The sequence below is a fragment of the Myxine glutinosa genome, chromosome 12, assembly GCF_964187855.1.
Source record: "Myxine glutinosa chromosome 12, kmMyxGlut1.1, whole genome shotgun sequence".
Lineage (NCBI taxonomy): Eukaryota > Metazoa > Chordata > Myxini > Myxiniformes > Myxinidae > Myxine > Myxine glutinosa.
The window spans coordinates 3,103,900-3,128,490 of NC_136272.1; the positions used below are offsets into that span (position 1 = coordinate 3,103,900).

The following is a 24,591-nucleotide window of genomic DNA, read 5'->3' on the forward strand; positions in this document are numbered from 1 at the left end:
CTCTGGGTTATTTGGGTGCTCAGGGTCTTTTCTTTCTGGTCTTTTTGGTCTTTTGGGTTGTTTTGGTCTTTGGGGTATTTTGGGACTTTGGTTTTTTTTGGGTCTTTTGGGTCTTTAAGGGTCTTTGGGATATTTTTGGTCATTGGGGTCTTTTGGATCTTTGTTGTCTTTTCTGTCTTTTGGGTGTTTTCGATCCTTTCATTCACCAGGGTCTTTTGGGTCTTTGGGATATTTTCGGTCTTCAGGTTATCTAAGGGTCTTCGGGGTCTTTTCAGTCTTCAGGGTCTTTTGGATCTTCGGGGTATTTTCAGTCTTCAGGGTCTTTTGGGTCTTCGGGATATTTAAGGGTCTTTGGGTTCTTTGTGGTCATTGTGGTCTTTTGGGTCTTTAAGGACCTTTTGGGTCTTGGGGTCTTTTCAGTCTTTTGCATCCTTATGGGAATTTGGGTCTTCAGAGTGTTTTGGGTTTTTGTGGTCTTCTGGGTCTTTTCAATATTTTCGGTTTTGGGGCTTTTTTGGGTCTTCGGGGTCTTTAAGGGTTGGATGGATGGTAAATCAGGCGGCCCCTGTAGCCTGGGTTTGAATCCTGGCCCAGGTTTAAAATGTCATCCTGGTGTTTCAAGGAAGAATGATTCATCGATGCGTGCGCCACCCCTCGCACGGACATTGAACTGGGTATCCTATCTGCCAGCATTAGTCGGTGACGTCAAACATCCACGGTGTCCTTCACGAAGAGTCGGCGAGTTATCACCGGCACCATCAGCAAGTTCCAAATTCCTGCCCTAACGTACAGGGGGCACTGCGTCAGTGGCACAGCCGTGCCCTCAACGAATGATTGTTTTTGCATGATCTAGGGCTAGTAATGGAGTTGTCACACACACATGTACATATAGACTAATTAAACAAGAGTAGGCCATTCACTTGACCATCTTCCCAATTCTTGCCCCATACATCTACAGATAAGGTAATCGCAAACTATACCCACTGTATTTCGCCACCCAGGAAGCTGCTTCAGCAGTAGCAATCTCCGATTGAAAAAGAGATGCTTCGTTTTCGTGGAGCATGTGTGGACATGAGAAAGAGCAGTGAGTAAAAGATAAGAAGTAGGCACAGTGTTTGTAATGAGGTGACAGCAGGACCAGAACAGGGGTTTGCAGTTCCAGTTGAAATTCAGCTCACATTTCATTTCAATTATACAAAGAAATATACAAGAGGAGGTCATTTGCCAAGGATACCTGTACCATATGTACAAATAAGGACTTCCAACTCCTACAGGTAGAGGTGATTATACAGCAAGGAAACCGGCACACAATTGACTCCACTTTCTACATGTTTATTTTCTACTTTACATTAAATACAGATAGGAAAATAAACCTTCGATCCATTCAAAAGTACTGTGTGCTCCGAGATGCCGTACCCCCTTGCTAACTTTATAGAGGCAGTCTTTAGTTGTGGGACTCGTTAAGAGCTCCAGTAAATATGGAAGCAGCTTCAGTTTCACCATCTTACTTGTGCAGGCCACATCAAATGAACATCGTCGTTGCCATTTTTCCGAAATTGCACCAAACAAATGTATTTGTTAAAACGGCATCAGGAATGTTTTCACCCCCCACGTCCCCCCAGGATGGCACGTTGCCCATCCCTTACTCACACAGAGGCCTATGGAGGCACACGGGCCAATTAATTGCAGTCTTTTTCGGCGGAAGTGACTCTGGAGCTGTTTTCGGTGTGAAAGGCAATTATAAGGCGTGCGGATTGAGAAGATTTGTGAATCTTCACACCATTCCCAGGAATTTAAAGTGCTTCTCATGCTTGTACTTTGCCAGGGCATTCTCTCTGATACTGTGGCTCCTAACATAGTCGATAAAAGTTTGTCGGTGTCATATTGTCGTAGGAACTTTCATATGAACTCCTGTCAGATGACACCAAAAATTTCACAAAACTATATTATTTACCCGATCTCGATCACCTCCCCATGTTTCAATCTTGGAAGAAGCCTGGCGTTGGCTTAACGATTAAAATGGCTGGCTGAACCCGAGGATGCGTGGCTCGCGGGCATTCAATGGGCAGCTGCGTCCATTGGACCCGAGCTATGCATCCGAGGGTTAAGATCTTAGGGTCTTCAGATTGAGCCCCTTTCGGGTCCGTTAAATAACACGAGGTGGGTTGACTCAGCCCGTCATCCTTCGAAGGTCCGCAAAAGGAATACCAGCCTACAGGTAACAGGGGGGAACTTCATCGGCGGCACAGATTCGCTTTCTCTCGAAAGAGAAAGCGAGAGAAAGAGAGAGAAAGAGAGAGAAAGAGAGAGAAAGCGAGAGAAAGAGAGAGAAAGCGAGAGAAAGAGAGAGAAAGAGAGAGAAAGAGAGAGAAAGCGAGAGAAAGAGAGAGAAAGAGAGAGAAAGCGAGAGAAAGCGAGAGAAAGCGAGAGAAAGAGAGAGAAAGCGAGAGAAAGCGAGAGAAAGAGAGAGAAAGAGAGAGAAAGAGAGAGAAAGCGAGAGAAAGCGAGAGAAAGAGAGAGAAAGCGAGAGAAAGAGAGAGAAAGAGAGAGAAAGCGAGAGAAAGCGAGAGAAAGAGAGAGAAAGCGAGAGAAAGAGAGAGAAAGCGAGAGAAAGAGAGAGAAAGCGAGAGAAAGAGAAAGAGAGAGAGAGAGAAAGAGAGATAGAGAAAGAGAAAGAGAAAGAGAGAGAGAGAGAGAGAGAGAGAGAGAGAGAGAGAGAGAAAGAGAGAGAAAGCGAGAGAAAGCGAGAGAAAGAAAGAGAAAGAGAGAGAAAGCGAGAGAAAGAGAGAGAGAGAAAGAGAGAGAGAGAAAGAGAGAGAGAGAGAGAGAGAGAAAGCGAGAGAAAGAAAGAGAAAGAGAGAGAAAGCGAGAGAAAGAGAGAGAAAGAGAGAGAGAGAAAGAGAGAGAGAGAAAGAGAGAGAGAGAGAGAGAGAGAAAGCGAGAGAAAGAGAGAGAAAGCGAGAGAAAGAGAGAGAAAGCGAGAGAAAGAGAGACTTTTGTATCTTTTTATTATAAAAATAGAAAAAGAAAACCCCCAAATAGGGGTCACATTGTCATTTCAAGCAGAGAAACAAACAAAAAATATTAATACAGTAAAATACAGTAAAATTATGCACAAAACATTTCACAAAACAATAAACGTTTCTCCAGGATTTTACAAATGACTTCTTTCACGCACCATTTGGTCTCAAACTGTGGCAGCCTTCCTGTTATGGAGAAAAAGGCAAAGTCTAACTTTACACGGCTCGTCACAAGATTTTTAAACAAGAATAAGGCATTTTCCTCATTAGCTCCGAGATCATCAACTTTTCTTTTCCTTGATTTATACACTGCCATTTTTGCCTGTGCAAGCAGGAAATTACCTAACACATCATTCATATTCTTGTGTGAGATGTCTAAGCCATAAATGAAAACACAAGTGTTGAAAACCAAGCCAATCCTGCCAAAACAATTCTTAAGAAAGATAAATAAAGGAGCCAACCGTTGACATTCAACATAAATATGAAAGAGGTTTTCAGGCCTTTTACAAAAGGGACATTCATCTGCTAGGAGACTTGAGAAGCGGTGCAGCAAGTGGTTAGAGGGGAGGATCCAGTGTGCAAGTCTCCATTGGAGGTCACCATGTCGTGGCGGCACAGGAGGATGATAGAATCCTTTCCAATTAGGAAAATATGGGGGGGAACAAGGTAAGAGGTCTCTCCATCGAACCCTCCGCTGTGTCATTTGCCCTTGCAAAAGGAAACTTACGCAACCCAAATAGAGGTCTTTTTGTTTAGGAAACCCATTGAATCCTATGCTAAAGGGGGTACACGGAGGAGAGTTGGCAAGAGAAAACTTGCAAATAAGTTCAGGAAAGGTAGCAGGAGAGGCACCTTGTTCGTTGTCTGCTTGGACTTGCTCCCAGTTAGGTGCAAGCTGTACATAGGTATGAAGCACACAGCGTAGCATACGTGCCACAACTCTGGAGGATCGCACGCCAACCAGGCTTGCCAATGCATCAGCTCCAATCCAACTGCCACTTGGGCTTAAAAGATCGGCGACCGATTTTATGTTCTTCGCGACAAAGCATTGAACGAGACACCTATCAGCAGGCATATCATGGAAAATTGAATTGTAAAACAAAGGTTCCATCAAGAACATTTGCTTTGTGTACGAATGCGTAGCTCTTGTTGTCGTTAGAGTTCGCCATGCGTTTAGTACACTTTGATAAAACCTGGAGAGGGGAGACATATCAAGATGCGAGAGATCCATCAAGAATATAGCGTGGTCATAGCCTAGTCTCCCCGCCTGCTGCAAAAGGCGACGAGCGACGTCGACCCAAGGTGGAGAGGGGTGCATGTACAGCATGCGTAGAGCAACCGAAAGTCGAAAGGCCATTAACCGGCTCTTTATGTCAACCAGGCCTTGGCCTCCATCGGTCAGTGGCAAGCTGAGGACCTCGGGTCGCAACCAGTGCTTTCCATCCCAGAAGAAAGACACAAAGCACTTCTGGAGCTGTTGAAGCAACACTACCGGAGGGTGCAGCACAAAGAACCTGTGCCATAGGGTAGAGGCCACCAAACTGTTGATCACCAAGACCCTTCCACGATAAGACAGTTGTGTTATCAGATTTCTCCATTTTTGCAGTTTCCCTTCAACAAGATCCAACAGACCAGCCCAATTCTTTGCTACTGTGGCGTCATTACCCAAGAACACTCCAAGGTATTTCACGCCATCAGTGGCCCATGCAAGAGGAGCAGGAAGTTTGGGTGCCGAGTGACATGACGGACCAAGCCAAATGGCGCTCGTTTTCTCCCAATTCACTTTGGCTGAAGAAGCCTTTTCAAACACGGATAGACAATAACGGACAACGTTAATGTCATTGAAAGCGAGAGAAAGGTGAGAGAAAGAGAGAGAAAGCGAGAGAAAGAGAAAGAGAAAGAGAGAGAGAGAAAGAGAGATAGATAGAGAAAGAGAGAGAGAAAGAGAGAGAGAGAGAGAGAGAGAGAGAGAGAGAGAGAAGAGAGAGAGAGAAAGAGAGAGAGAGAGAGAGAGAGAGAGAGAGAGAGAGAGAGAAAGAGAGAGAAAGAGAGAGAAAGAGAGAGAAAGAGAGAGAAAGCGAGAGAAAGCGAGAGAAAGCGAGAGAAAGAGAGAGAAAGCGAGAAAGAGAGAGAGAGAGAAAGAGAGAGAAAGAGAGAGAGAGAGAAAGAGAGAGAAAGAGAGAGAAAGCGAGAGAAAGCGAGAGAAAGTGAGAGAAAGAGAGAGAAAGCGAGAGAAAGAGAGAGAGAGAAAGAGAGAGAGAGAAAGAGAGAGAGAGAGAGAGAGAGAGAGAGAGAAAGAGAAAGAGAGAGAAAGAGAGAGAGAGAGAGAGAGAGAGAGAGAGAAAGAGAAAGAAAAAGAAAGATATATAGAGATAGATAGAACAGAGACAGAGACTTTTGAAGCTCTTTTATTATAAAGGTAAGAAAACCACACAAGTCATGCAAATAATAAAGTCACTACAATTGCAAACATGTGCAGCCGAACAACAACAATAAAAACACCAAACACTAAAATAAAAAATTTAACAAACCATTATCAAGTTTGCGAAACCCCCCCTTTGCACACCATTTTTCCACAAAGGTTTGTAAATCATCTTTCATTTGGCAAAAAGAAAATTCCAAGCATAATCTTGCCATGACCAGAGCCTTAAACACAATGACCAGTGACCACATCACATAAAATATCAGCATTTGCCAGGAGCTTTGCTTTCCTTGTCTTGTCCTGTAGATTGCTAATTTTCTAATAGAAATTAACAAGAGCAGTCTCAGAGCGTTTTTTGTAACTCAGTGGTATTCCAAAAATAACAAACCCGTGTAGAAAAAGAAACGTTAATAAGATGTAAAAAGTTGATAAAAAACTAAAGAAGGGAGAGAGTCTTGCACAATCTACGCAAGCATGGAAAAGGTCTTCAGAAATCATACAAAAAGGGTATTCCACTGAATTATCCTCATTAAAACGACTAGGGCATGCCCGTACTATATATATATCTAAAATTATATCCCCCCCCTCTATTTACATGAAATGGTTTGGTCCAAAGCGAACGGCTTGCGAGTGGTGACAATCCCCCCCCTCTATTTACATGCAATGGTTTGGTCCAAAGCGAACGGCTTCCGGAGTTTGGTAAAGAAATCGCCATCGCGTGAACAAACGCGCAGGAAAGCGAATGAATCGCAAATTCGTTTTTATTAGTTGTAAAACATAGTTTAACGCCAACATAGTTTGCAAACGTGAAATAAATGAATACGCTCTCAAATGTGCCATCCGAGGCAGAGTGTGCCCGCCACGTTCGGCACACGCGATCGTTCGCTGCTCTCTGATTGGTTGAATCGTTTTTTGGACATAGCTCGGTAAGTAATTGTCCGATTAATATGAAACCTTGAAAAGGCACATCCTCGGGTCCCCAGCAATATACCTGGCAAGTTAAAAGTATATCGGACCCGTGGTTGTCGAGAAACAGCGGTCACAGACAAACGTACAAACGTACAAACGTACAAACGTACAAACGTACAGACAGAGATTACTGGAATTATAGATAGATGTAATAAAAGATTGGACGGCAACACCATATGGGCGAGTCTCCAAGCAATATCACCAGTCCTTTTAACAATCGGTGAGACATACATTGCAGACCATTGCGGATGGGAGAGAGACCCAGAAGGCAGTTTCTCTTTCCAACTAACCCCAAAAGAAACCGGCTGTAACGAGGGAAACCAAACTGAGATACACAAACGATACAGTCTCTTTTTATCCTTGCTGGAAAGTGGCGATGCGGATAGCAAGATAGAGTTGTGGCGTTATCAGCCGGCAGGCTGGATCTAGCACAGATCTGTGGCGGTGTATGGTGGTCACCAATGTTGGCGGTTAAGCTCAGGCCCAAGTGCCTAAAAACACACAGGATTTCCTGTAGGACCTTGGCGACGCTCCTCAAAGATCTGATACCAGTTCTTACTTGAAGATGTCCTGCGGAGAACCAACTGTTCCTGCTACAGTCACGAAGGTCCCGAGTCGTTTCACGCCAGCACTCAAAAAACGTTGCACAAAAGTACGTGAGTGAGGAATAGCAGGAAAAAGGGCATTGTAGAAAAGGGGTTTCCGGAGGAACCTTTCACTGTTGTACGTCTCCATTTGCCAAGCTACTGAAATGGACCGCCAGATGTGCAAGACATCTTGGTAAAAGTCAGGGAGCAGCGAAGCATCGACATGTTGCAGCTCCATGAAAAAGAGTTCACAATTGTAGCCTAGCATGCCGGCTTGTTTTAATATACAGTTTGCAGTAGATTTCCAGGGCAAGGCCTCCAGAAATATAAAACGACGAGCTGTAGAGACTCGGAAGGCCATCACCCGACAAAGAATGAAAATAAGTCCATGACCCCCTTCCGCCAGTGGAAGGCAAATAGTCTCTGGCTTTAGCCAGTGTTTGCCATCCCAAAATAAGTCAAGTAAGCGTTTTTGGATTGACGGCACAAACATTGCAGGTGGCTGCAAGGCAATCATTTTGTGCCGTAAGACAGGGGCCACCAGGTCGTTAATGACCAGGGCATGACCTCTAATAGACAAGGTCGACAAAATTCCTCTCCGTCTGTTTAATTTATTGCTAATTTTATGGAGCAAACCATCCCAATTCCTTTTGACAAAACCAGGGGTTCCAAGATAAACACCGAGGTGTTTCACACCTTCTTTTCCCCATGTCAAATTCATAGGGAGAATTGGAAGGCCAGAAGGTGGCGTACCGCCGACCCAAACTGCTTTGCATTTCGACCAATTAATTTGCGTTGTACATGCTCGAGAGTAGACCCGTAGACACTGAAACAGCATCGCAATGTCATTATTGCTGCGAACAGCAACACATACATCATCAGCATAGGCCGAAATGATAACGGGCTTTTCTGATGGAGTCACTGAAAATCCCATAAGAGAAGATCGTAAACGAATCAAAAGGGGCTCAATGCAAAGAGAGCACAAGATTCCACATGAGGGACAATCTCGCCGAATTCCCCTCCCAAAGCATGCAATACTCCGTCTGCAAGGCACCTGTAGGATGACAACTGGTAGTCGTACACTCCGTCTCCAAGGCACCTGTGGGATGACAACTGATGGTCGTACACTCCGTCTGCAAGGCACCTGTAGGATGACAACAGGTAGTCGTACGCACCGTCTCCAAGGCACCTGTGGGATGACAACTGGTGGTCGTACGCTCCGTCTCCAAGGCACCTGTGGGATGACAACTGGTGGTCGTACACTCCGTCTGCAAGGCACCTGTAGGATGACAACAGGTAGTCGTACGCACCGTCTCCAAGGCACCTGTGGGATGACAACAGGTAGTCGTACACTCCGTCTGCAAGGCACCTGTGGGATGACAACTGGTGGTCGTACACTCCGTCTGCAAGGCACCTGTGGGATGACAACAGGTGGTCGCACACTCCGTCTGCAAGGCACCTGTGGGATGACAACTGGTGGTCGTACATGCTATTCCATTGCGGACCAAACCAAGGCGGGTCAATGATCAATAGCATGATCAATTTGAGCGAACCTGTCAATTCCCTGCCTTTAACCCCTCAATCCAGGTGTAAATGCAAAAAGATTATTTGAAGGCTGCTGTGTGAATCAGGCTCAAGACCATTTCGACATGTTAACTATCTATTGTTCGACATGTTAACTATCTATTGTTCGACATGTTAACTATCTATTGTTCGACATGTTAACTATCTATTGTTCGACATGTTAACTATCTCTTGTTCGACATGTTAACTATCTATTGTTCGACATGTTAACTATCTATTGTTCGACATGTTAACTATCTATTGTTCGACATGTTAACTATCTATTATTCGACATGTTAACTATCTATTGTTCGACATGTTAACTATCTATTATTCGACATGTTAACTATCTCTTGTTCGACATGTTAACTATCTATTGTTCGACATGTTAACTATCTATTGTTCGACATGTTAACTATCTATTGTTCGACATGTTAACTATCTATTGTTCGACATGTTAACTATCTATTGTTCGACATGTTAACTATCTATTTTTCGACATGTTAACTATCTATTGTTCGACATGTTAACTATCTATTGTTCGACATGTTAACTATCTATTGTTCGACATGTTAACTATCTCTTGTTCGACATGTTAACTATCTATTGTTCGACATGTTAACTATCTATTGTTCGACATGTTAACTATCTATTGTTCGACATGTTAACTATCTATTATTCGTCACTGATGGCAGTGACAATAGGCTTATCAACTCACAATGCTGATATCAGGTTAACTGAAGCAGGTTTAAGTGTTGTTCACAGGTGATTTCATGTATGTCGTATTAACATTCTAGGTTGCATGCGCTGCACGGCTGAGAGCACAACATTCAAGATAAAAACAGCAGCATATAATGTATAGATATCTGCCTTGTTAGTTCACCTGGAACGAAGTTCAGGTGAGATTATGCGATGGCGCGTCGTCCGTCCGTCAATCCGTAAACACTTGCAACTTCTTCTCTGAAACCGCTGAAGGGATTTTCCTCAAATTTGGCACAAATGATATTTGTTGTGTTGTAACTAAAGTTTATTCACGGCATTAAAAAAAAATCGGGGTCTAAGGGGGTTTACCGGGGTCAAAGTGGATCCAGGTTTGACCCCCCAAAATAGGAATTTGCTTTTTCCTCTGAAACTACACAAACGATTTCGATGAAACTTGACCACAACATTCATCATCCGTAGTGTACCGAAGTTTGTTCACGACATTAAAAAAAAAATCTGCCCCTATGGGGGTCTATGAATGGGGGGAGGGGGTTGCCCCTCAAAAATAGGTATTTGCTTTCTTCTCAGAACCTACACACACAATTTCGATGAAACTTCACCACAACCTTCATCACCCATGATGTACCAATGTTTGTTCAAGGCATTAGAAATATTGGGGTCTGAGGAGGTACACGGCGTTGGGGTCTTGGGGGGGGGGGCGGGGGGGGGGTTGCCACCAAAATAGGTATTGTTATGTTTGTTTAAGGTTTTATGATTATGTTAGTTTGATTCTACCAGCTGCCCTATCTTCTAGCAACCACTGAAATAGGTTTAAAATACCTTTAGTCAGTGCAGTGTACTGTTTATGCTACCAGGTGAGCACCAGGTGTATTGCTCCTATGTTTTTGAAGTTACACGTTGCTATTGTCTTTGCCGCAGACTCCGGCTCCATTTTGCGTGTCTCGACACCGGCTCCGCTGAGGCCTGGTAGTACCTGCGTCGTGGAGGAGATTCACCTTTCTTCTCCAAGTCTGTTTGAGCCTGTTCGATCGATACTCCTGCACCCTAAACAAGGTGTCCTCTTCCTGGGCCTCGACAGTGCTGTATTACGTGTGCAGTTACATCGGTGTAACTTTTACCACACTCTCAGGTGGTTTTTCGACACTACTCACCTTTTCATGTTCAGATTTATATTTTCAGGTGCAAGCTCAATCGACGCCTCAAATGTTGTACTGTATGGTATTAACATGTCCATTATGATCATTAATTATTAGCTCCCGTTGGATTGGGTCTCGTCCGTCCGTCCGTGTGTCCGTGCGTCCTCAACCATTTCTCGCACATGCATTTACTGATCTTGTTCAAACTTGGCAGACAGGTAATGAATGATGGCTTACATATGCACGTCATTTTGTTCCGAGGTCAGATCCAAGATGGCCGACTGGCGGCCATTTTGCTACTTAACGTGTCTCCGACCATTTATCGGACATGCATGGTCCAATTTTGTTCAAACTTGGAACAAAGACAAAGACAATACATGAGAGTTTACATATGCAGAAGATTTTGTTTGGTAATCCGACCGAACATGGCCGACCGGGCCCTTTAACTCCATACAGCAAAATTGCTAAGCCCACGGGGGCATTTTTTATGTCCTTTTATTGTTGTACTAGCCGAAACCCGTGGAACATCCACGGAAGGGAGGATGTGGTGTATGGATAGAGTGTACCATTATGGAGGGCATAGGGGATTTCCTTGTCCGAGTAAGAGTTAGGAAGAAAGATGAGAATGAAGAGTGCGTATATGAACAACGATCGCTGACACCGGCACAAATGCATGCTCTGGATTGTCCACTCAGTGGACGGCTTGCTTTCGCCTTCGCCTGTCCAATCAGCGGACGGCTTGCTTCGCCTTCGCCCAGCAGACGCCAATACGATGGCGTCGTAAGATGGCGTCGTATCGGCAGTTAATCGGATGCTTTTGGGCCCCAACGTCGGCTAATTCAGATTTTGCGAGTATGGCTGTACGTGATAAACAAAGAGCGCGGTTCGTAGATCGTAAATCCATTAGTGCCGTGGGCATCGGGTCACTGGGTGCGGCGTAAAAGGGATAACAAAGTCGAGTCCTTACGCTATTATTATATAGATTATCATTGTGGCGATCATTTATAATCACAACAATCTGATGTAATTTCTCTTTTAAGACCTTATAGGGGTACCAGGATGGCATTTGTATGTGGACATCGACCCGGTGGTATCCATCTCCTCCCCCGGTCATGGCTATGGCAGCATAATCACTACAACGACTATAAATTAACATTATGTTGCCATTTTTAAGCTTTTGTTGATGGCAAGTATTATATTACTGTGAATGCATCAGGGGAAGTCGTCCATAGATGAATCCTCTGCAGTAAAAATCACACGGCTTGCATGAAAAAACAAATGTGAAACGGGCACGGAATATTGTAAAATCACCGAGCAATGAATTCCACAGCGGTTGGGCCGAGTTTGGTTGTAAATTTCCATGATTATTTGTAATATTTTACATTGAGCCATTTCAGAGCCATTCGATTGCCCTGCCTTGATTCCTGCTGCACTGGAATTGCCATATTATATTGGTGAAATGACATTGATGGTTGTTTTTTCATGGTCAAAACATCACACAAATGGCAATACGTGCAATGCGCATGTTATTCCCCATAAATGAGCCATCGGTGGCGGAAACTTGGAACGTGCTGCCCGCACCTGTCTCTTGATTGCTGTCATGGAGATCAAACAGCAAGAATGATTCACAAGCTACAGCTTTTTTAACTCTGCATCCATGACCATGATCGCAACATCATTCGCAGGTTGGGAAATGTCTTCCTTGCAAATGGCTCCGTAAAGGAAGGCTTAGTGTGGAGTAAAGTGGTCAAGCGGAGTGGGGGGGGGGGGGGGGGGGTGTTGAACCCCACTCCCGGGGTATGGGGACTGTTTTTAAATATTTTGTTTGAAATTGGGATTTCATGTGCATTCTTTCAACTGAATTTGAAGAAAAAAAGAGCCCTTCTGTGGACAAAAATAACTAATCGCACAATCGCACGTGACATTAATCACACCATGTACATGTACGTCATCACCATACATTTATTGCAGAAGATGTTCTACAAAGTCAAAATATATTCCACTACGATCCTTTATCAGGTTGACTAGATTCTTCCATAATCATATTTGTTTCTAATGTGAGTAAAAAAATACTTTTCCAGCCTTGATTTAATTTTTAAACTTATTTGGCCCCTTAACCAAACCCCGACATTTGAGTAAACCGCATACAGCAAAATTGTCAGGAATCTTTTTATTTTTTATATATATATTTTTTGTATGCAAATTCGAGGTTTGTATGAGAGCTGACACATTAAACACAACAAACAGAAGCGGACACAAAAAACATAAAACATATAATAGAGGGAGCAGGAGACAAGATGGGGAGAGAGAGAGGGAAGCACACAAGTACAACAGTAGAGAACAGGAAGAGGAAGTGAACATCAAAATAGGTGCACAGAAAAAAAAAAGGTTCACCAAACACAGTAGTTTGACCCACGTGTACATATACGGGTTCACGTGCAAACAGCAGGTGATGATGAAATCACTTTTGGTATTCGTGTCACAATGTAGAGTTATTCACCATTTCTGTCGAGCTGATTCGTGACGGTCTAGCCTTCTTTACAACTTTACTAACTGATCAGTTCCGTTGATTTTATCTTTGACGCCTGATTTCAATTCCTCTTTTTCCATGATAATTCACCATGCAGGTGCCTGTTTTCCTCTTTGTACTGACGGCTCGCTGTTTGGAGATTCTTACACAAGACACCACTTAGTGGGTCATATTGAATGTCTTTCCTCGTATATGCCTCAAGGGTTATCCTGTGGGGCCTTGAGTGCATACTTCACTGTTTGTATTGAACTCTATGTTCAAATGTCCAACTTGCAAGTATTTGTGTGGATAATATCTCCCATTGAGCTGAAAGAACACTCAACTTGGGCCCCATGGAAGCAACTGAGAGTAGCCTTGACAACTTTTGAAAGCACTGGGTACTTGTCACTGGCAAATACCGTTGCCCACCACACATCTAACCCCATGCCTTCTTGCATGGGTCCAACCCCATCGTCAGCCTGGTATCTGTGCACTGCTAACAGATAATCATCCTCTTCCTCGTCTGTGATTGCATTTTGTATGAATGCTGACAGAGTCTTGAGGTATTTCAATGTTAGGGAATGACTTCTTGCTCGTGGAGCTATTGCGGATAGCGTCTTCAGAGTCCTGTTTCCAACTGGTAATGCTGAAAATCACATCTCCATAAAACTGACAAAGAACTCTTACTGGTAATGCTGATACAGAGAAAGGACTGTGCAACACTCTGTGGGCAAAGACATACACTGCCTTCAGAAAGTATTCACAACCCTTGTTTTTTTTCACATTTTGTTGTTACAGAGCTGAATTTAAAATGGATCAAATTGAGATTTTTTTCGTCACTGATCCACACATAATACCCCATAATGACAACGTTAATTTTCTTTTTAGAAATATTTACAAATTTATTGAAAATTTAATACAGACATATCTAATTTACATAAGTATTCAACCCCCTGAGTCGATACTTCAGAGACGTGCCTTTGGCAGCGATTACAGCTTTGAGTATTATTGGGTGTGTCTGTATCAGCTTTGCACATCTGGATTTGGGAAGTTTCTCCCATTCTTCCTGGGAGATTTGCTCAAGCTCTTTCTAGTTGGATGGGGAGTGTCGGTGAACAACAATCTTCAAGTCTTTCCACAAATTCTCAATGAGATTCAGTCTGGGCTTTGGCTAGACAACTCAAGGACTTTCACATATATATGCAAACAAGGCTGACTGCACATCTTAAGTCTTTGTTCCTTGCTTTTCCTATCTATGGAAATGGCCTCCAGAGGCCATTCTTTCCCACTCTTCCCTCCATGGCTTCAACAAGGCAGTGCACCGATACATTGTGTCACCCCCCCTTGCTGATTGTTCCCAATTGTTGCATCATTACCACATTGCCTGTTCAAACTTGCTCTTCCCTGAGCCTTGTCCTTGTACAAAAGTAATACCTTTCAGGATAACGTCATATTCGTTTGCAGCAGGTGAATGATAAGATGTATGGGTGGATGCATATGAATTATTAAAAATATAAATCTTTCACGAATGCATATAAATGATAAATCAATCTCGTTCTATGATGGCGTGCAGTAGAAAGGATTGTATAGAATATGACAAAGAAGGCTGCATTGGAATTACCATATAAAATAGACGTGTGATGTTGAAAATTGGGTAAGAATATAGAAGAGGGATGCGAGTCCTAATCCAAGTTTTTTATCCTTTTAAAATTTTCCATTGAAACAACATGAAACTTGTACATAAAAATATTTGCAATATGTAGAACAAGGGGAAAAAGACGTAAAATGTCATCGCCACCATGGTTTTAGTAATTTTGTTGTACAGAGTTAAAGGCCGCCAGTCAGCCATATTTGGTGGGATTACAAAACAAAATCTTCTGCATGTGTATACTCTCATGTGTTGTCTTTGTGCCAAGTTTGAACAAAATCGGTCCATGCATGTTCAACAATTGGTTGGGACACGTTGAACTAACAAAATGGCCGCCAGCCGACCATCTTGGATCTGATCTTGGAAAAATATGATGTGCATATGCATATGTCTTGTCTTTGTGCCAAATTTTGACTAAGTCCGGCCATACATGTCCGAGATATGGTTGTGGACGGATGCACCGACACACGGACGGACCCAATCCATAAGCTCCCATTTCAAACTAAGTTCAACGGGGGCTAATAACGTAACACAAAAACGAAACTAGTGATTTCAAAGTACAGTTCACAAAATATGTTATAAATGGCTGCCTTGCTGCAAATGCACAAATGGATCCTCCTGGTGAAGTTGTTAACTCAACTGCATTCTTGAACCGGAATAGCATTGATGTTGATGGCAATTGCATTCTTGAGGTCATCAATACTTTGAGATCTCCCCTGGTACACTCTATCCTTCAGGTTACCTCAAACATAGAAGTCAGGTGGGTTGAAGTCCGGAGCATGGGGTGCCCATTTAACCTCTGTCCTCCAGAGACGATCCGATCACTGAATTTCTGTTGTCACCGCTGTGTCGATCTGGAAGTGTAAGGTGTGCCCCCATCTTGCTGAAACCATTGCACGGCCCCGTTGATGTGACGCTTCCTCGTTAATGGAACCCAGAACATCTGGATAACTTTGAAGTACCGTTCAGTGGTTACAGTTACCGATTTCCCTTCTTCATGCTGAAACCAGAAAGGTCCAATGATACCAGATTTGGTTAAGGCAACCCGTGCAGTGTATTTATGGCCTTTCTAGAACTTCATCAGGAGACCTAGAACCCCAAAACATGGTGTTTTTAAGAGTTAACATGAACACTTAAAAGAAGTGAAAGAAAGTGCACCTCGCCAGAAAACCACACATTACTCAAGAAAATTTGGATCTCCACACATTTTTCCTCAGACAATTCACACATCGTCACACAAAGTTGTTTATCATTGTCTCTTTGTTTTTGCTTCACTTGTACGCGATACGGGTACATTTTTAGTTGCTGCTTCAGAATTATTTGTGTACTTGATAAAGTTAAGTTCAATTCTTGAGATCGAGGACGCAGCAATTTCCTGGGGCTCCTCAAAACTGCATCATGGACCACTTCAATGTTTTCTCGTGATCTTGCGGTCCTCGGGTGACTTTGAGTAATTAATATTTTGTATCGTTCATTGGGATTTGAACCTCTTTATCAGTCGAAAAATAACAGTTGTTTTGGGCTAATCCGGTCTCGAACTTCTTTCTGAATCGTGTGAGTCTGTTTAAATGACTTTGTGGCAAAGTAAGACTCCACAATAAAGATCCTTTGTTCATTTGTCCGTGCCATCTTCGAAATGAACAGTATGATTCTCTGATATTTGCGGATTTCCCAACAAATGATGCTTCATACAAACCTGCGGTATAAAAAATTTGTCAAAATTTGAAAGACAATACAATTACCAGACAAATATAATGGAAAAGCAATTACAACCAAATCAGAATCCATCACAAATGTCAAATCATTATTTTACCTTTTTGTTGAAAATATCTGCTGCTGAATGCACTGTTGATCACATTTCTGAGTTAAGTATGATGACGTCAGGAAGAAGAAGAAGCCTTACCACCAACTTCGACCCGCTTCCGGTATTGTTTTTAGCCGCGTCGCAGACGCTGCTCATAGAGTGCCCTCTGCTGTTGTTGTTGTTACCACTGCTTCTTCTTCTTCTTCTTCTTGTTCTTGCAGAGAAGACAAAACCTCAAAGCTCCACCCATTCTGGGAACCATATCTCCACCCATTTTGGGAGAGGCTTCATATAAACAAATATCCACCATTTTATTAACTCGCATAGCTTTGAGGCCTGTTTTGTAGGCCCGTGGTGTCTTCCTCTCTCACACAGTTTTATTTCAAATCAAATTCGATATATCATTTCATTTTTCACAGTCGCTAACATAGTTTTAGACTCGGTTGAAAAAAAACGGGAAGAAAATACGATGAAAGTTGCCCTTTATAGAACGAAATGAATTCTCAAAGGCCTGTAACTTCAAGTCCATTGAGATATATATATTTTTTAATCGCGGCATGCTCAGTCATACACCGCCCGAAATAAGAGACGGGAAAATGCCGAGATATATATATTTTGTTTAAATCGTGGCATGCTCAGTCATACACCACCCGAAATAACAGATGGGAAAATGCCGAGATATATTAAAAATTCGTCCATTTGATGACAATCGTCACGATGAAATATTTAATTTATACGTCGTCACAATAATGTGGAGAGAGGAGCATCGCTTCGTTCACGTGTCGCCACATATGGGAAATTGCCGAGATATATATATTTTGTTTAAATCGCGGCATGGTCAGTCATACACCGCCTGAAATAACAGACGGGAAAATGCCGAGATATATTAAAAATTCGTCCATTTGATGACAATCGTCACGATGAAATATTTAATTTATACGTCGTCACAATAATGTGGAGAGAGGAGCATAGCTTCGTTCACGTGTCGCCACATACGGGAAATTGCCGAGATATATATATTTTTTACGTCGCGGCATGGTCAGTCATACATCGCCTAAAATAACAGACGGGAAAATGCCGAGATATATTAAAAATTCGTCCATTTGATGACAATCTTCACGATGAAATATTTAATTTATACGTCGACACAATAATGTGGAGAGAGGAGCATAGCTTCGTTCACGTGTCGCCACACACGGTAAATTGCCGAGATATATTTTCACTTTGCACAAAAATAACATCAAGTAATCGAATCAATAGGAATGTCCTGTGCCTATAACATCGATGTTATAGGCACAGTTGCATCTAGGCATTGTGTAACATCGACGCGGCTTTTGTTTTAATTAAAACTTTTTGTACTTGTTTATTATTCGTGTTGAAATGTCTGGTAATTGTTTTGTATTTATTTATGCGAATGTGTACTTGTATATAACTGTCATTAATCAAAAAGGCTTAGGCAATTTTTTTTCAAATTTAGTTAAATTTTGCTTCGTTCAATTTAATTTAGTTAAATTTAGTTAAATTAATTTTTTTTAAATTTAGTGCAAATTAAGTTAAAAATAAAATAAAAAACTTTTTTTTTGCATAAAACACTCCCAGGCACTCACTGATGAAGCTCTGAAAGTTTGACGAAGATCCGTTCAGTCATCTCTGAGAAAAATGGCGACATGTACAGACCAACGGCTCTCTTATAAAGTAGATATTTGCTCACCAGAATTTGTGAGGAATCGCAATGACTTACAATCAAAATTATATCTCACGTTTGCTTCCGTGTGAAGTATGTAAAAATGACGGCACTGCACATGACGTCATCACATAGGTTCACCGCACATGATGCAAAGGGTGGGGTGGGCGTTTTGAGGGAGGGGGTAGGATAGGAGGAGGTGGGAGGAAGGAGGGGAAAGTGTCAGGTGGGACGAGGGAAGGGGTGGGAGAAATGGGGGAAGGAGTGGGAGTCCTGAAGGAGGGGGTGAGTGGAGGGGGCGGGGGGGATGGAGTGGGAGTCTGGATGGAGGGGGTGTGGGAGGAAGGATGGAAAGGAGTGGGAGGAGGGAGGTGATGGGGTGGGGTGTGAGTCCAGAGGGAGGGGAAGGGTTGGGAGGAGGGACCCAGCGTTGCCCGGAAACGCCGCGTACCATTGCCATTGTGTTAAATAAAATACTTTTATTCTAACATTCACCAATCTTTTTGATCACACCTCGTACATGTGTGTGTATATATATATATCAAAGTTTGTGTTGGTGGATGAGATAGTAAAGTGCATGGAAATAAACATTTCCGAAAAGTACATACAATGAGTACTAACTATTCTGTCCCATGAATTTTACTTTTAAAATTCGGAAAAAGATTTGTGTATCCCATACCTATTTGCTCCAATCACAAATTAATGTAACGTGCCTAATGCCCAGATAGCATTGTAATAACATACCGAATGTAAAATAAATCTGTCCAGTCATTTTCCTGTAGAGACTCCAGACGTACAGACTGACAGCTCCCAAAAGACTCGGCCCCATCTGATGCCTCGTTGCCATTTCAAAAATACGACTCGAATTAAGACACGAAGCACACACACTCACAGAGCCTCTAATGAGGCCACAACCCCAATGACTCCCAGATCAATAAATATATTGATTACAGTATCAGGAAAAGGGCAATGCCTTTGAATCCTTGCGTGTTCAGTGCACTTCACTTTGCCCTGCCATGTATATCCTCGATCTTCAATTGCACATTTTGTAGAATGAATTTCAAATGTTTTGGGAAGATTTACATATTTCCTCAACTAGTGAAGGTGGACGGACGTTATGTTTTAACCCATGTCTATTTGTCTATTTGTCTGTTTGTCTGTTTGTCTGTTTGTCTGTCTGAGAGAAGCATATCTCAAAAGGTTATAAATGGATGATTCAGCCGAAACTTGGTGGATAGGTTTGGTGTGTGACAAGAACAAGCAGATTAGATATTGCTTCAGGTTGGAATCCAGATCCGGCCTATCATTGGGATACAAAACGGAGAAAGCAGGAAATAGTTTTTACATATTTATGTCAGGTGGAGGTATGCGTCCTACCAAGTGTCGTTCCAGTTTTAATATGTTTACGTCAGGTGGAGGTATGCGTCCTACCAAGTGTCGTTCCAGTTTTAATATGTTTACGTCAGGTGGAGGTATGCGTCCTACCAAGTGTCGTTCCAGTTTTAATATGATTATTTCTGGTGGAGGTATGCGTCCTACCAAGTGTCGTTCCAGTTTTAATATGTTTACGTCAGGTGGAGGTATGCGTCCTACCAAGTGTCGTTCCAGTTTTAATATGTTTACGTCAGGTGGAGGTATGCGTCCTACCAAGTGTCGTTCCAGTTTTAATATGTTTACGTCAGGTGGAGGTATGCGTCCTACCAAGTGTCGTTCCAGTTTTAATATGTTTACGTCAGGTGGAGGTATGCGTCCTACCAAGTTTCGTTCCAGTTTTAATATGATTATTTCAGGTGGAGGTATGCGTCCTACCAAGTGTCGTTCCAGTTTTAATATGATTATTTCTGGTGGAGGTATGCTCCCTACCAAGTGTTGTAGAGATTTTACATGTTTGTCTCTGCAGTTTATTGCATAAATTAATATAAATGGTAAATACACCTCTATAATTGTTTGTGCCTAATTAAGATTCAGCGAATAGTGCACAAAATTATATTGATATTACCTATTGTCTTCTTTGCTAAACTTCTTTTTAGGCCAAACAATGGTTGTGAAACACCTTATCTCTTATATAATGTGAAGTGTGGTGTCTGTCCGTGTGCTTGTATGTCCGCAAATTGAGCTGTCTCCCATTTCCGGCGCCCACTTCCCGGGCTGCTTTTGAAAAGCTCCGCAGCACGCAGGCACAGCACAACAATCGACCAGAAAAATTGCACGATACCAAACTAGATATATTGGAGGGGGGGGGGGGGGGAGGGAGAGGGGAGGAGGGGAGGCGGATCTGGGGGACGAAGTTTCCTTCTGTATCCTTCCTGTCCACCCCATTCCTTCCCACGCCCATTGTTTGTCAAAGTCTCCCTCTATTTTGTCCTTCAACCCCACTGTTGGTGTCCCTCCTCCCTCCTCTCTCCCTCTCTCTAATGTTCCTTTTGTCCTGTTGCATCCTTATCCATTGTGTTCTAGCTCTTCCAGGAGCCTCGACTCTGTATACAAAATAAACTAGCTGCCATAGGTTGGCAACAACAGTGCAGGCTTGATGGGCCGAATGGACTCTTTCTATATTGAAGTTCCTTGGAAGGGAAGTCATTTATTATATATTTTTTAATTGCGGTGAATATACATGCATTCGTCCGTCTCCTGTTTACGGTGGTCGCTTCCCGCGATGCGTTAGAAAAGCTCAACATTCACTTTTGAAAGGACAGGAGAACACGCATGAAAAATGTTGATACCAAATTATATTTCACAAGCGATATTTACCCTCTCTTTGAACAAATTCAACCCTCGCTGCCCCATGTTGCACCACCATTTTGTGGGGGATGGTATAAGTAAATCTGAGCTTTGGCTCTGAGTGACACCAAGAGTGCAACACAATTACACTCTTAAAATTCCATGAAATCATCCTAAATGCACAATTTGATGTCTGTCTGTCTGTCTGATGATTTTTTGACCGCAATACATTCCGTCGCTATTTATCCAACCTTCACCAAACCTAACGGGAGGACTAAGGATCACACCATGAAGGTTGTAGCAAATTAATTTTCCCCTCTCCCCAAGGAGTGTTTCCTCTGTGAGCAAATGCCATGTCAACGTTTACAAATAGCGTTTTGGCCGTTTTGGTGGGAGTACCCCCTAAAAAATTTATTTATTTAAATAAACCACAAACACATGTGATTACTTTTTTAATCAGTCGCTAAAGCTGTTTCAAACACTAAACTGAAATAAATTTGGAGGAATCCGGACATCAGTCTATGCTTATCACTTCCATGAACACACCTCATCATAGATCTACTGCAGTCTATATACTCCACAAGGGTTACTAACATGACCCTTCCTGTCGCTAACGTGCAGTTCTTCCAAGGCATTGTTCGTGGTGTTTTTCCAAAGCCGCTTCTCATTACAAAAGTAATAACAACAATAATGATAATTGCATGATATTAATGATATTATGAAACAATACCCCCCCCTTCCAAAGAGGTTTTGGGACTTGTGATATTTCCTCCCCTGCCCCCCAAACACCCACCACCCTCACAAAAGTAAATTTTATTATCGGGAATAAAGAATGGTGATGCACGGTCTGATATTTTCAATTACCTAATTCCTATACTCCAATTTGATTACTTTACTCCAATTTGATTCCTTTACTTCAATTTGAATCCTTTACTCCAATTTGAATTCCTTTACTCCAATTTGATTGCTTTACTCCAATTTGAATTCCTTTACTCCAATTTGATTGCTTTACTCCAATTTGATTCCTTTACTCCAAATTGATTCTTTTATTCCAATTTGATTATTTTCTTCCAATTTGATTATTTTCCTCCAATTTAATTATTTTCCACCAATTTAATTATTTTCCTCCAATTTGATTATTTTACTACAATTTGATTTCTCTACTCCAATTTGATTACATTATTTCAATTTGAATCCTTTACTCCAATTTGATTCCTTTACTCCAATTTGATTCCTTTACTCCAAATTGATTATTTTATTCCAATTTGATTATTTTATTCCAATTTGATTATTTCTTCCAATTTGATTAATTTTCCTCCAATTTACTTATTTTCCACCAATTTAATTATTTTCCTCCAATTTGATTTCTTTCCTCCAATTTGTTTCCTTTCCTCCAATTTGATTCTTTTCCTACAATTTGATTATTTTCCTCTAATTTGATTCCTTTCCTCCAATTTGCTTACTTTCCTCCAATTTGATTACTTTCCTCCAATTTGATTATTTTCCTCCAATTTGATTACTTTCCTCCAATTTGATTATTTTCCTCCAATTTGATTACTTTCTTTCAATTTGATTACTTTCCTCCAATTTGATTATTTTCCTCCAATCTTATTCCTTTCCTCCAATTTGATTATTTTCCATCAATTTTATTCCTTTCCTCCAATTTGATTCCTTTCCTATAATTTGATTTCTTTCCTCCAATTTGAATCCTTTCCTCCAATTTGATTATTTTCCTCCAATTTGATTATTTTCCTCCATTTTAATTATTTTTCTCCAATTTAATTATTTTCCTCCAATTTGATTACTTTCCTCCAATTTGATTATTTTCCTCAAATTTTATTCCTTTCCTCCAATTTAATTCCTTTCCTATAATTTGATTATTTTCCTTTAATTTGATTCCTTTCCTCCAATTTGCTTCCTTTCCTCCAGTTTGCTTCCTTTCCTCCAATTTGATTCCTTTCCTCCAATTTGATTATTTTCCTCCAATTTGGTTACTTTCCTCCAGTTTGATTCTTTTCCTCCAATTTGATTAATTTCCTCCAATTTAATTCCTTTCCTATAATTTGATTATTTTCCTTTAATTTGATTCCTTTCCTCCAATTTGATTCCTTTCCTCCAATTTGATTATTTTCCTCCAATTTGGTTACTTTCCTCCAGTTTGATTATTTTCCTCCCATTTGATTATTTTCTTACAATTTGATTATTTTCCTCCAATTTAATTATTTTCCTCTAATTGATTATTTTCCTCCAATTTGATTATTTTCCTCCAATTTAATTATTTTCTTACAATTTGATTATTTTCCTCCAATTTAATTATTTTCCTCTAATTGATTATTTTCCTCCAATTTGATTATTTTCCTCCAATTTGATTATTTTCCTCCAATTTGATTACTTTCTTTCAATTTGATTACTTTCCTCCAATTTGATTATTTTCCTCCAATCTTATTCCTTTCCTCCAATTTGATTATTTTCCATCAATTTTATTCCTTTCCTCCAATTTGATTCCTTTCCTATAATTTGATTTCTTTCCTCCAATTTGAATCCTTTCCTCCAATTTGATTATTTTCCTCCAATTTGATTATTTTCCTCCATTTTAATTATTTTTCTCCAATTTAATTATTTTCCTCCAATTTGATTACTTTCCTCCAATTTGATTATTTTCCTCAAATTTTATTCCTTTCCTCCAATTTAATTCCTTTCCTATAATTTGATTATTTTCCTTTAATTTGATTCCTTTCCTCCAATTTGCTTCCTTTCCTCCAGTTTGCTTCCTTTCCTCCAATTTGATTCCTTTCCTCCAATTTGATTATTTTCCTCCAATTTGGTTACTTTCCTCCAGTTTGATTCTTTTCCTCCAATTTGATTAATTTCCTCCAATTTAATTCCTTTCCTATAATTTGATTATTTTCCTTTAATTTGATTCCTTTCCTCCAATTTGATTCCTTTCCTCCAATTTGATTATTTTCCTCCAATTTGGTTACTTTCCTCCAGTTTGATTATTTTCCTCCCATTTGATTATTTTCTTACAATTTGATTATTTTCCTCCAATTTAATTATTTTCCTCTAATTGATTATTTTCCTCCAATTTGATTATTTTCCTCCAATTTAATTATTTTCTTACAATTTGATTATTTTCCTCCAATTTAATTATTTTCCTCTAATTGATTATTTTCCTCCAATTTGATTATTTTCCTCCAATTTGATTATTTTCCTCTAATTTGATTATTTTCCTCCAATTTGATTATTTTCATCCAATTTGATTATTTTCCTCCAATTTGATTATTTTCCTCCAATTTGATGATTTTCCTCCAATTTGATTATTTTCCTCCAATTTGATGATTTTCCTCCAATTTGATTATTTTCCTCCAATTTGATTATTTTCCTCTAATTTGATTCCTTTCCTCCAATTTGATTCCTTTCCTCTAATTTGATTCCTTTCTTCCAATTTGATTCTTTTCCTCCAATTTGATTATTTTCCTCTATTTTGATTATTTTCCTCCAATTTGATTCTTTTCCTCCAATTTGATTATTTTCCTCTAATTTGATTCCTTTCCTCCAATTTGATTCCTTTCCTCCAATTTGATTATTTTCCTCCAATTTGATTATTTTCCTCCAATTTGATTAATTTCCTCTAATTTGATTCCTTTCCTCCAATTTGATTATTTTCCTCTAATTTGATTCCTTTCCTCCAATTTGATTTCTTTCCTCTAATTTGATTCCTTTCCTCCAATTTGATTATTTTCCTCCAATTTGATTATTTTCCTCTAATTTGATTCCTTTCCTCCAATTTGATTTCTTTCCTCTA

General features: G+C 40.8%; 1 protein-coding gene across 1 annotated transcript in view; it reads left to right on the forward strand.

Moving 5' to 3' along the window:
• Positions 1-24,591, forward strand: part of LOC137437283 (semaphorin-5A-like) — a 227,277-nt gene that overhangs the window by 192,091 nt on the left and 10,595 nt on the right. The window contains exon 11 of the mRNA XM_078766389.1: positions 10,203-10,413. Within this exon, the coding sequence (XP_078622515.1) occupies positions 10,203-10,413 (211 nt within the window). The remainder of the gene's footprint in view (positions 1-10,202; positions 10,414-24,591) is intronic.